General features: G+C 37.4%; 1 protein-coding gene across 3 annotated transcripts in view; it reads left to right on the top strand.

Moving 5' to 3' along the window:
* The window catches only part of CHD9 (chromodomain helicase DNA binding protein 9), a 228293-nt gene that overhangs the window by 179947 nt on the left and 35985 nt on the right, over positions 1–12361 (top strand). For all 3 annotated transcript variants that reach the window (XM_029924825.1, XM_029924827.1, XM_029924826.1), the window contains 4 exons: positions 2191–2387; positions 2753–2952; positions 7282–7441; positions 7877–7966. In XM_029924825.1, the coding sequence (XP_029780685.1) occupies positions 2191–2387; positions 2753–2952; positions 7282–7441; positions 7877–7966 (647 nt within the window). The remainder of the gene's footprint in view (positions 1–2190; positions 2388–2752; positions 2953–7281; positions 7442–7876; positions 7967–12361) is intronic.

Genomic DNA, 12361 nt, shown 5'->3' with positions numbered 1-12361 from the left:
TGAATAAACTTATATAAGCACATACTCATTTAATACTTGTATGATTACATTTTCTCTTTTATACTTTGAAAAAGACATTTAAGGTTTTTCTGAAAATGAAGTACAGAGAAGGCAAACTAGCATTATTTACTATCTGTTAAAACATAGTGTATTGTAAAGGAACCATAACTCAAGCAGCATTCAACTGAGAAAAAGATATAAAGACTAAGAACAAAATAAGAACAGAAAAAAATCGAATTATGAGTTTTAATAAAGAAACCGGAGGGGCGCCTGGGTGGCTCAGTCAGTTAAGCAGCCAGCTTCAGCTCAGGTCATGATCTCACGGTTCGTGGGTTCGAGCCCTGCATCGGGCTCTGTGCTGACAGCTGGCTCAGAGCCTGGAGCTTGCTTCAGATTCTGTGTCTCCCTCTTTCTCTGACCCTCCCCTGCTCATGCTGTCTCTCTCTGTCTCACAAAAATAAATAAAAGACATTAAAAAAAATTTTTTTTTAAAGGAAACAAGATTAGAGGGGCACCTGGGTGTCTCAGTCAGTTAAGCATCCAACTTCAGCTCAGGTCATGATCTTACTGTTTATGAGTTCGAGCCCTGCATCAGGCTGACAGCTCAGAGCCTGGAGCCTGCTTCAGATTCATTCTGTCTGTCTGTCTGTCTCTCTCTCTCTCTCCCTCCCTCCCTCCCTCCCCTCCTCTGCTGCTCATACTCTGTTTCTCTCTCTCTCAAAAATAAACAACATTAAAACAATTAAACAAAAGAAATAATATTAGAGAAAAAAGTGTTACGTAATAATCATGAGTAGGAAATTGAGTTCGCATTGGAGGGAACATTATAATGATATACTGTATACCAACTAAACTCCAGTTTGTGATAAAAAAATTTTAATTTTTTTAATGAAAGCATGAAAAAATGGAAAAACTAGATTTCCTTGTTATCAAATACTTGATGGGAAAACATTCTAAATTAGAAATTACAAAGGAAATGATAGGCATCTTCAAATACAGAAGACTAAAATGTTCTTAATGGAAAATAAAAACGCAGTCAGACTGGTGAGACTTATTTGTAGCAGAAGTGTAAATGAAAGTCAATATTGTTATTACATGAAAGCTCATATAAGGTGATCAAAAATACATCAAAACTTCAAAAGATTGTAGGCAAAAGACTGGAAAATTTGCTAAAAAAATACAGTTAGGCGTTTTTTTGTTTTTAAAGAAGCTGGTGTTGGGCAAAAAGACAACTCTTTCCTACTGAAAAAGGCTGACTAACAAATAGGAATAAGAGAAAAGTTCTACCATAAATGTACCACAGTAGTAATTGTAGCAGACAAGATGCACTGATGAATTCTAAAATTAGTGGGTGAAATTGAAGGAGAAAGAGACTTTTTATATGTTCTCCAAGTATATCTTTCTAACTTAGAAATTTTTCATTAAAGGTAAAAAGCATGTCAGTAAGTTGTTTTGAGTGAGTTAAACTGAATTGAACATGGTGAGGTTGTCTGCACGCTTAATTACGTTGCTTTTTGTGTATTAATATAACTCTTGGAAAGGACTAAAACATGTTTTGGGATCTATAAAATATTTAAATCCTTTGACCGGTATTTGCATTTCCAGATATTCCCCTTTTTTGGATTTATCATTAGGATAATCAGATTATAAAGACTTGCTTTAATATTATATATTTTAAAAATTGCAAACCAGGGCGCCTGGGTGGCTCAGCCTGGTAAGCATCTGACTCTTGATCTCAGCCCAGGTCTTGATCTTAGGTTGGTGAGTTTAAGCCCCTCTTTGGGCTCCATGCTGGGTATGTAGCCCACTTTTAAAAAATTTTGAAAACAATCTAAACTATGAATTGGGTAAAGAAAACTATGATGCATAAATGTAGTTTAAAAATATATTATGGTTAGTGTAAAAGCATAACGCAGTAAGTTTCATATTAATGATAAAGCCAAATACCAAATTCTTTTATCCTATGACTGTGATGTCACACTATTATACGTGTATGGTAATAAGGATTTTAAAGGAATATAAAAAATTTTAAGTTGATATGGTAGGTTGATGAAATTGTTAGTAATTTCTTTTTCTGACTTTTTACAATTACTGTATTGTTTGTACAATTTGAAAAGTGAAGATGTAAAACTCTGTTGTAAGCAAAATAGTAAAAAGACCTTCAAATAATAGCTGTTAACAATTTTACAGAACAGCTTGGTTATTGACACTCCAAGAATTAGAAAGCAAACAAGACCCTTTAGTGCCACAAAAGATGAATTGGCTGAATTATCTGAAGCCGAAAGTGAAGGAGATGAAAAGCCCAAACTCCGGAGACCCTGTGATCGTTCCAATGGCTATGGAAGAACTGAATGCTTTAGAGTAGAAAAAAATCTTCTAGTTTATGGGTAAAATATTATTTTTAATGTTTCTTGTTTATAGTCTGTTTAAATAAAGTTACAAACATATTTAATAGCAGAATGATGGAATATCCTTAAGTTTTAAATTATAAAGTATCAATGAAGTTAAATTTTTTGTTTTTCTGAGATTTGCATATTCAGTAAAATGAAAGGATAATCCTATTATCCTTTTTGAGTAAGATACACTTGAAATCACTATGCCATGGCTCTGCATTTTCCAGGGAATAAACTTTATTACATAAGTCCTATTTGTGACAGATGTGTTTTTGGTAGTTTTCAGGGCTTTTTGCCATGAGTTCTGTTTTTCTCCAGACCTTGACTCAGTGTTAATGTAAGTTTACCTTTTTAACTAGATGGGGCCGATGGAGAGAGATTCTGTCTCACGGACGTTTTAAAAGGCAGCTGAATGAGCATGATGTAGAAATAATTTGCCGAGCCCTCTTAGCATATTGCCTTGTTCACTACCGAGGAGATGAAAAGATTAAAGGCTTCATATGGGATCTCATTACTCCAACTGAAGATGGGCAGACACGGGAGCTACAAAATCATCTAGGTAAGAACATTCTTTCTTATGACATTTACTTTTAGTTCTATAGGTAGCACTTACCATAATACCATACACCATAGAGTACACTAACGAACCCTTAAGCTTCACACTCAATTCAAGTTCCAATTTAGAAAATACCAGTGTTACCGGTTTGGTCGGGCTTCACATACAGGTTTACATGCGGTTTGGTTGTTAATCCAACATGAGTCAGGTCACAGGTTGTAGTCTCAGAAGTCTTCCCATCTGTATGCATGTAGATCTATCTCATTTTTAAAACTCCCTTTTAGTAGTTCATAGTGTGGCTATTCCTTTGTTGATTTAGCATCTGTTTTTAATGATGGACAGGCACTTAGGCCATTTCTCGTTGTAGAGAATTAAAAAACAAGTTTCAGTGAAGATCCTTCTGCATTTTTCCTTCTGCATGTAAATAAATTTTTCACTAGAATAAATACCATGAAATGGAATTGTTAAGGGATAGCATATGTACATCCTTACCTGTGAGTACTTAGCTCCTGTGAGCTCCTTAGGAGTACAAAATCTTAGGCCTCAGACTTACTGAATTGGAATCTGCATTTTAACAAGTTCCTTAGCAATTAAAGTATGTATACTAAAGTTGGGAAACACTGATACATCTTTTTTAGTTTTCATAAATACTTTAATTTGGCATCAGATATGACTATACCAATTTACAGTTCTATCAGAGGTATTTATAATTCCCTTTTTCTACCATATCCATTCTAAAAGAACATTCTTTTTTGCACAAAAAAAATTTTTCATATCATAGAGTAATTGAATTTTCTGTAAAGACAAAAAAGTTTACAACACCCTGAAGGTTGTGTTACAATTTTGTTGTATTTCACCAACACACACCTGTTACAGTTCTTACTCTGTGCTTCTCGTGCACGGTACTGGGAAGATAAGATAAGAAGAAACAAGATCCCTGAGCTCAGGACCTTTTCATTCCAGCCAGGTAGACAGACATAATAAGAAAGATAAATACGTACAAAATGTGATAAGTCCTTTGAGGTAAATAAACTAGTTCTGAGATGGAGAACAACAGAAAGCACCTGTTTTAGATGAGGGTTGTCACTGGAGGCTGTCCTAGGAGGAGGCAGTTGAATCAGTACCATGCAGAGCTGACTTCTGGTGAGGAAGGAAGATGGGCACAAACGTAATTTCACTCTTCCTTGAAGCCCCACTTACATGTCAGTAAAGAGGAAAAAAAAGTTTAAAGCATCACACTTGATAAATTCTACAGGCAGATATCCTAGTTTCTTCAACAAAGCAGGGGCAGGCAGGTAAAGAGCCTATCCAAAACCAGTGGTGCTCACCCAGACATGAGTCTGCCCAGTCCTGCCACCACCATGCAGGGTTGTCACTGCTTTGAGCATGTCACTAGCATCTAGTAGGTAGAGGCCCCGGGGTCATAGGCAGCCCCACACGAAGAACTGTGCAGTTCAAAATACCAACAGAGTTGGATTGAAAACCCAGCTGTGATTTAAGAGTCCTCAACCACTTGCATTGTAGGGGCCTTATTCCGTTCCTGGTTGAAACAACCCAGGGGATTTTTTTCAGTTATATTTGTTAGATAATAGTAAATTTGAATATCAAGTGTTAAGTACAATATGCATTTCTTAGGGCTGATAATGGTCATTTTTTAAAAGGAGGCTTTACCTTTTATATATCGCTAAAATAACCCTACCTTTAGGGTAGAGATTACTTAAATAAATAAACTTTAAAGGTGGGGGGCATCTGGCTGGCCTAGTCAGAGGTGCGTGTAGCTCTTGATCTTGGAGTTATGAGTTCGAGCCCCAAGGGGTGGTAGAGATGACTTAAATAAGTATGTAAATTTTTTAAATTAATAAATAAAAGATACTCAGAAATTTATTCATGAAATGATTGACATCTTAGACTTACTTCAAAATAATATGGAAGGTTGGAGAGTGAACAAGGACTAGATGAGACAACATTGACCATGAGCTAATAATTATTAAAGCTGGATGATGGGACATCATGATCCTTCATATTTTCCATCTATTTTTGAATATGCTTAATTTCATAGTTAAAAAGTAAATAGGCATAAACCCTCAGAAGAGGAGAAAGAATGGGAGAGGAAATAGCAACACCATTTTGGAACCTGGGAGCAAATAGATGAGTGGTAACTAACTCAACCTACCGGAGAGAGCTCAATCTTAGGTCAGCAGTGGGAAAAGGCAATGACCATCTGATTTGCTTACAGGCCCAAAAGTTTAAGTTTGTGACATATCAGAAACCTCTGAAAGTAGGTGTAAAGGACAGAGGTTTTGACTAAAAGTTGTTTTAAAAGAGTTCAGATTGCTAAATATCCTCTTCAGTGTCATCAAGATGAAGAATGACTTAAAGTTTATTCTCTAGAGAGAGTGAAATGGAGGGTCTCTGGGTTCCATTGGTAGTTGAGGTATGGAGTTCCTAAATGGGGATTGAATGAATGTATGTATATTGAACAATATCATACTCGAAGAAGAAAACTAAAGAATTGTCTTTGCTGAGTCTGATCAGGGCAGAACTGCACGATATGAACGGTAACAGCAGATTGCCCTTCGGTGAGTCCAGTCAGACCATCTGTCACTTTTTGGTCTGTCTCAAATATGAGCAAACAACCAAGGATATCAGACACCTGAGGAAAGTTTCCAACATGAGAGGTGCAGGCGGAAAACCAACCATCTAAATGAACTCGGAGGAAATAAGGACTATGCAAGGAAAAGACAACTTTTTTAAACGAGCCTTAATATTTTTAAAGATACTTCAAATATACTGTGATTTTGGAAGAAGAATAAGGTGCTATAGAGGTAATCAGGCACAGCAGATCTCATGTAAATTATAAATTAGCATATAGCAAAAGTGAAAAAGTAAATAGGATTATGTGATGAAACCTGAGACAGATTTGTTAAGGAGAAGTTTATATAGAATATCTGCAGATTTTACTAGGAAAATTATATATGTATGTTTTTAATTATGCATTGGTTAGTTTCCAAATCAATATGACTGACGTGGACTCCAGAATATAGAGTATATTATCATAGAAGAAAATAACAGCTTAAGGTAATGGGCATTAATTAGGATCAGAAAGAGACACTATACAATAATAAAAATGATTGATCCATAAAAGAAGATACAGCAAGTATGAACTTTATACACCAAATAAAACAGCCTCAAAATATAAAGGCAAAGTTGCCAAAATTGTAAGAAGAAATGGACAGGTCCACATCCTGCTTCTATTTACCATTGTGGTGAGATTGCTGGCTCGTAGGAGGCAGCAAGGAAACGACACACGAGACAGGCACTGAAAGGAGTCAAAGCTGTGATGTTAGTAATTGTTAAAAACTGTAAGTGAAACAATTCAAGCATCACAGATTAATAGGTAGGCGGTGGTGTGCACACAGTGATAGTCATACAGTAGATTTTTAACAGCAATCAAAATGGATAAATTATAGCCTTGTGAATCAGCAAGTATAAATCTCAAAAAAACCCAAAATACCAAAGTAATCAATAATTTGCAGAATTGCATGTGTAATACAATGTCTGGAAACTTAAATATTTCTCCAACCTATGAATACAAACAGGCATGGAATAAGAAGACAAATTCAGGGTAGTGATTATCTCTGGGAAGGAAGGAGTGAATTGGACTTGAACTACGTGTATTTATTTCCTTTAATAAAAACACTGACCAAATATGGAATATGCTAAGGTTAAGAGTAGGAATACATTTTTGTATTTTTGAAATATTTCATGGGTGCTTGGCTGGCTTAGTCGGTAGAGCACGTGACTCTTGATCCTTGGAGTTGTTAAGTTTGAGCCCCACGTTGGGTACAGAAATTACTTTAAAATAGTAAAAAAAAATTTTCACAAGAAAAGTATCAAATAAAATGAAGTTAGCTCTCTTAAACAGGAATCCACAATGACTAAACCTAGTGCAGTTTTGAAAATCAAGGGGCCAAAACTTACTATTTTGTGACTAGAGAAACTTAAAGTAAATCAGAGGTACAGGTTTCAGCTTTTGGTTTTTACATTTGGAAAACATAATGTGTTTTACAACAAAATGGAAATCACAGTGATTAATTTCAGATACAGAATTGTTGGGTGTTTGGGGGCACCTTTTAATATGTGTGTTCAATCATCATGTTGACTTATCTGGCAGTTGGGTCAGTATTGTTACCATTAATATTTTAAAGATCTCTATATAGCCTGCACAGACCTGAAAGTCTCCAGAAATTTCTTGTGTTGGAAAAAATGTTTCAAATTGTAAATCTTTCTATAGATTATCCCTGATTTCATGTGTCCTTCTCCTTTTAACAGGCTTGTCAGCCCCTGTACCCAGGGGTCGAAAAGGGAAGAAAGTAAAGACTCAAACAAGCTCATTTGATATACAGAAAGCAGAATGGCTTCGAAAATATAATCCTGAACAGCTACTTCAAGATGAAGGATACAAAAAACATATAAAACACCACTGTAATAAGTAGGTAGTAGGGTATTTTTAACACAACTCTTTAAAAGTTTACATTTCTGAATTTATTAAAAGTCTTAAAGCATGCTGATTTTGAGTATCGAGACAGTGTGGTCTAGGACCAATCCTAATCTTAATCTTACAGGGTATCCTTCAGCAAATCATGGTACCTCTGTGTCACTGTTTTCATCAACAGAGAGAGAAATAAAACTGGCCTCCAAATGATCTCATTATATCTTACTTGGATATTAAATAATGATGATTGTGAAGATATTGGAGAAACCTATTTTTTATATATGGTAGTAATGTGATTTATTTAATCAGAAGTAATTATTATTTAATTATAAAAATTCTGTATACAAATTCTTTTCCAATTTTAACCTCATGGATGAATTTTCTTTAATGATTAATATCTTTGTTTCTTTTGATTTCCTTCCCTCATTTTAGGGTTTTGCTTCGTGTAAGAATGCTGTATTATCTAAAGCAAGAAGTCATTGGAAATGAGTGTCAGAAAGTATTTGATGGAGTTGATGCAAGGTAAATTAATTAAATAGCCTGTTGATATTTTCAGTAACATAATGAGGCAAAAATTATATGACCAGGAAACTGAACATCAAAGTGGCTACTTTGTGAAGTGCACAAGAAGAAAATTCTGCCAAATTTACAGAATTCACCCTTGCTGGTTTGTTGCCTTTCCTCTGTTAGTCTCAGTCTAGCTCTGTCACTAACAGCAGTGTCAGTCATCATCATCATCATCATCAGACTCTCACTAAAAGCAATATTAATAATAATAAAAACAACAACAACTACAGCAGCAGCAAGCGTCCTGCCACCAGATCTAAAACTTAGCCTTCCTGTGCCCATTCTTTCTTCCCTCCGAACCCTGGGGAAGAATGGTGACTGACTTCTGTAAGCATTCATGAACTACAGATGACTCTCAAACTTACCTGTTCATACCAGACCTCTTCCCTGAGCTCTGAGCTGAGACAGCTGCCTCCTAACGCTTCCACTTGAAAGTCTAATTGACATCTAAAACTTTCTATGGCTCTCTTCTGCCTCCAGCCCTTTTCCTCCAAGCTTCCCACATACAAGTCTTCCCTATCCTATTAAATGTACCTCCTAGTTGCTGAGGGACCATTCTTGATTCCTGTCTTCCCCTTAAGCCCTACAGGAAAGCTTGTGAGCTCCACAAAGTACAGTCAATGCCCAATTCTGAGCACTGTCACCATCTCCGCTGCTAAATCCTTAGTGCAAGCCGCCGTTACACCATGTTTAGACTTTTGCAGCGGCCTCCTAAGTGCGTCTCTAGGCCTACACTTTTGTCTCTTCTACAGGCTGACTTTCACACAGCAACCAGAATGATCTTTTTGAAGCAAAAATCAGGCCACAGCGCTCCTTTCCTTCAAACCTTCCAGATGTATCTCATTTCTCTTTGAATAAAATCCAAATTCCCTGAGGCTCTACCTAACTTGTGACCTTTGCTCTGTCGCTCACCCACAGTGCTGCAGCCACACTGGTGTTTGTTTCCCCAGCATGTCGAACTCATTCTGTGCTTTGCCCCCAGTATACTCTTATACCTCATCTTCCCCAGAACTGTCTCTTCAGATCATTCAGGCCTCGATTCAAGTTTTACCTCCTCAGATAGGCCTTCCCTGGCCTGCCTCGCTAAAGCAGCCTACCAGTCACTCGCTACTACATAACCTTATTTTCTCTCATTCATAATGCCTGTTACTATTAAAGTTATGTTTATTTGTATGTCTTTCTCTTCCCATTACAGTTTCAGCTGCTTGAAGGTTAAACATGCTGTCTGTCTTATTGATCATTTTTTCACAGCCCCTAGAATCTGGGACATGGTAACATCCAATACATATTTGTTGACTTAGTGACCCCTCTTGGCCTTGGCCTCCACTTTTGGAGAAACTGTGATCTGTAAATTATCTCTACAGTTTCCTCTTTCATTAATCTCCCCCTCCCTGACTTCTCATTTACATATTTGCATTTCCCTCGGCATACACACACACACACACACACACACACACACACACACACACCCCGCTTTTGGACCTGTGTCTCCTTACACTACTGTATTATCACTCTCCTTGATCTCACAGCCAGGCTTCTGTGTCTGTGTCTCCTTTTTCTGCTCCCCCATTTACTGTGCACCCACCACAGCTCAGCTTCCCCGCCCCCCTGCTGCCCACCCACTGGTCTACTGGTAAGCCGCCACCGCACGCGCAGACATACCCTAGTGCTTGTCTTGCTTCACCTTGCTTGACCACTGCCTTCTTACAGCATGTGTGTGGTAGCATTTGCCGGTACATGTTCTTTCTAGCTTTCTGCTTCTTGCTTTGCAGCCCTCTCTTCTTATCCCCTCCTTTTCTTGGATGCTAGCTCTCTTCTGTGGTGTCAGGGGTTTTTCCCTTTCTTTTCAAGAATTGCACACTCTTCCAACTGAGCCAGCCAGGTGCTGCATCAGTTTTTGTTTCTGTGCCAAGGTCTTGCAGATCTGTCTCCAGTTCACATCTCTCTTCTGAACTTCAGATCCACACTGCTCACAGGCGCCATGATTACTAACAGCACCAAGCCTTTGCACTCTTGCTAGAACATTCCCTTTACCCCTTTCCTCCATTCTCCCTGCTCTTTCTGCTCAGCTGGCACCACTCAGCCTGTGGGTCAGGCATGTACCCAGAGTTCCCTGGCATACCACTCCTCATGCAATATTGCAGGTCCCTCTTCATGAGGGCGGGGAGTGTCTGCCTTATCATTGCTATTATTGACACTTAACAAGTGCTGTTTAAATGTATTTTGAATAAGTGATCTGGCCTGCGGAAGTTAAAGGCGGCTTTATGCAAGAGACAGCTCCTGAACTGAATCTTTAACAACAGAAATCAACAACAGGAACACACGTACCTAATTATATTCCTTTCCCTAGCAGTTAAGAAACACTTAACATACATTTGTCACTTACAGTCCAACACAGGGTAGGTATATGTTCTTTAAAAGGAGGAAATCTTTCCACCTCTGATGCTAATCAGTGTTCTGAGCTTAGAGTGCCACCTGATGGTTGGTAAGGGGAACGACCTGACCCCCTTAAATTTCTTTCCTCTTCCTTCATCTTTTGGTTCTCATGCTTTCCTTAGTCCTGATCAGGAAATCAATCAAAAATAAATATCTTCTTTAACTGTAGTTTTCCTAATATTTTTTCAACTTCTACTATATCACAGGAAAATAATTCTTTCTCTATTTTTCTTTATTAAGCTAGAAAATACTAGATTGCAGCCCTTCTGTTTTTAAGAAAAATTAGAGGTAATAATGTTATTTAAGTGTAGATAACTTCCTTTAAGAATCTAGAGAAAGGTCTCCATCCTTTTCTCTGTATTCCTTGGGTTAAAAACTTTTTTCTGCTGGCAAAACAGTTAAGAAAAAGAAGTAATTTCCTCTTCATTTCTCATGGTTTTTGGGAAAATGTTTATTTTTGAGAGAGAGCCAGAGCATGAGCAGGGGAAGGGCAAAGAGAGAGGGGGACAGAGGATCCAAAGTGGACTCTGTGCTGATAGCAGAGAGTCTGACACAGGGCTCAAACTCACAAGCTGTGAGATCATGTCCTGAACCAAAGTCAGACGCTTAGTGACTGACCCAACCAAGTACCCCAGAAGATGGCACGTTTTTGATTCATAATTTGATTAAAAACACTCAAAGTTTTAATGCTATATATAAGTATATAAGTATCATGCCTCAAAAGTGACAATATAATAAAACTAAAAAAATAATTTACAGGGGCGCCTGGGTGGCTCAGTCGGTTAAGCCTCCGACTTTGGCTCAGGTCAGATCTCACTTCATGGGTTCGAGCCCCACGTCAGGCTCTGTGCTGACAGCTAGCTCAGAGCCTGGAGCCTGCTTCCGGTTCTGTGTCTCCTTCTCTCTCTGCCCCTCCCCCTCTCATGCTCTGTCTCTCTCTGTATCAAAAATAAATAAAACATTAAAATTTTTTAAATTAAAAAAATAATAATTTACACTACTAAAATCTATAAATCCACAATGCTATGGCAGTATATATGGTTGTTTTCCTAATAGTATGAAACAACTACTAAAGAGCATTTTTAATTTTGCAAACCTAATTTCCTTTGCTTAACATGTGAAATTATTACTCCTCTAGAAACCTTCCATAAGTAACACAGTACCGCTAAAAAGGAAAACCTGCCACGCATGGAAGTATGAAAGTGTTTAATTCTTTATCAATGTGATTCAAGCCATTGCCTCCCTTAGCCTAACATATAACTAATGTCTGACAAGAATTAGCAAATAAATATCATTAATTTTCACACACACTCACGTGTCATTCTTATATTTTATTGAACAAAGAAGGTAGAGATTAGATAGGATATATTATTTCAGGAAATCAAATATTCTAGTTGAGAATTTCCCTGTTTGGCATTGGTGAATTATTGATTTTCAAAGACTCAGAGATATAATAAAACATAATAAAAATGAAGTAGAATTTCATCTTGTCTCAGTACCAAAATGTTGTAAGTTAATTAACAAAGGCCTATATAGATAGATTTTTTTTAAATGGGGAGTTTCCTACTTACAATTAATGTTCCATAGCAAAAGTTCATTTGTAAGTTGTCTTTGGAAACTCAAAATAACTTTTCATATAGAAATAAATTAAATAATTAAAAAAAGGGGGGGGCACCTGGGTGGCTCAGTCGGTTATGCCTCCGGCTTCGGCTCAGGTCAGATCTCACGTTTGTGGGTTCGAGCCCCGCGTCAGGCTCTGTGCTGACAGCTAGCTCGGAGCCTGGAGCCTGCTTCCGGCTCTGTGTCTCCTTCTCTCTCTGCCCCTCCCCTTCTCATGCTCTGTCTCTCTCTGTATCAAAAATAAATAAAACATTAAAAAAATAAAATAATAAAAAAAAAAGAAATAAATTGATA

This window comes from Suricata suricatta, chromosome 16, assembly GCF_006229205.1.
Source record: "Suricata suricatta isolate VVHF042 chromosome 16, meerkat_22Aug2017_6uvM2_HiC, whole genome shotgun sequence".
Classification (NCBI taxonomy): Eukaryota; Metazoa; Chordata; class Mammalia; order Carnivora; family Herpestidae; genus Suricata; species Suricata suricatta.
Note: the sequence above shows the minus strand (reverse complement) of the source record. Positions and strands in the feature narration are given on the sequence as shown.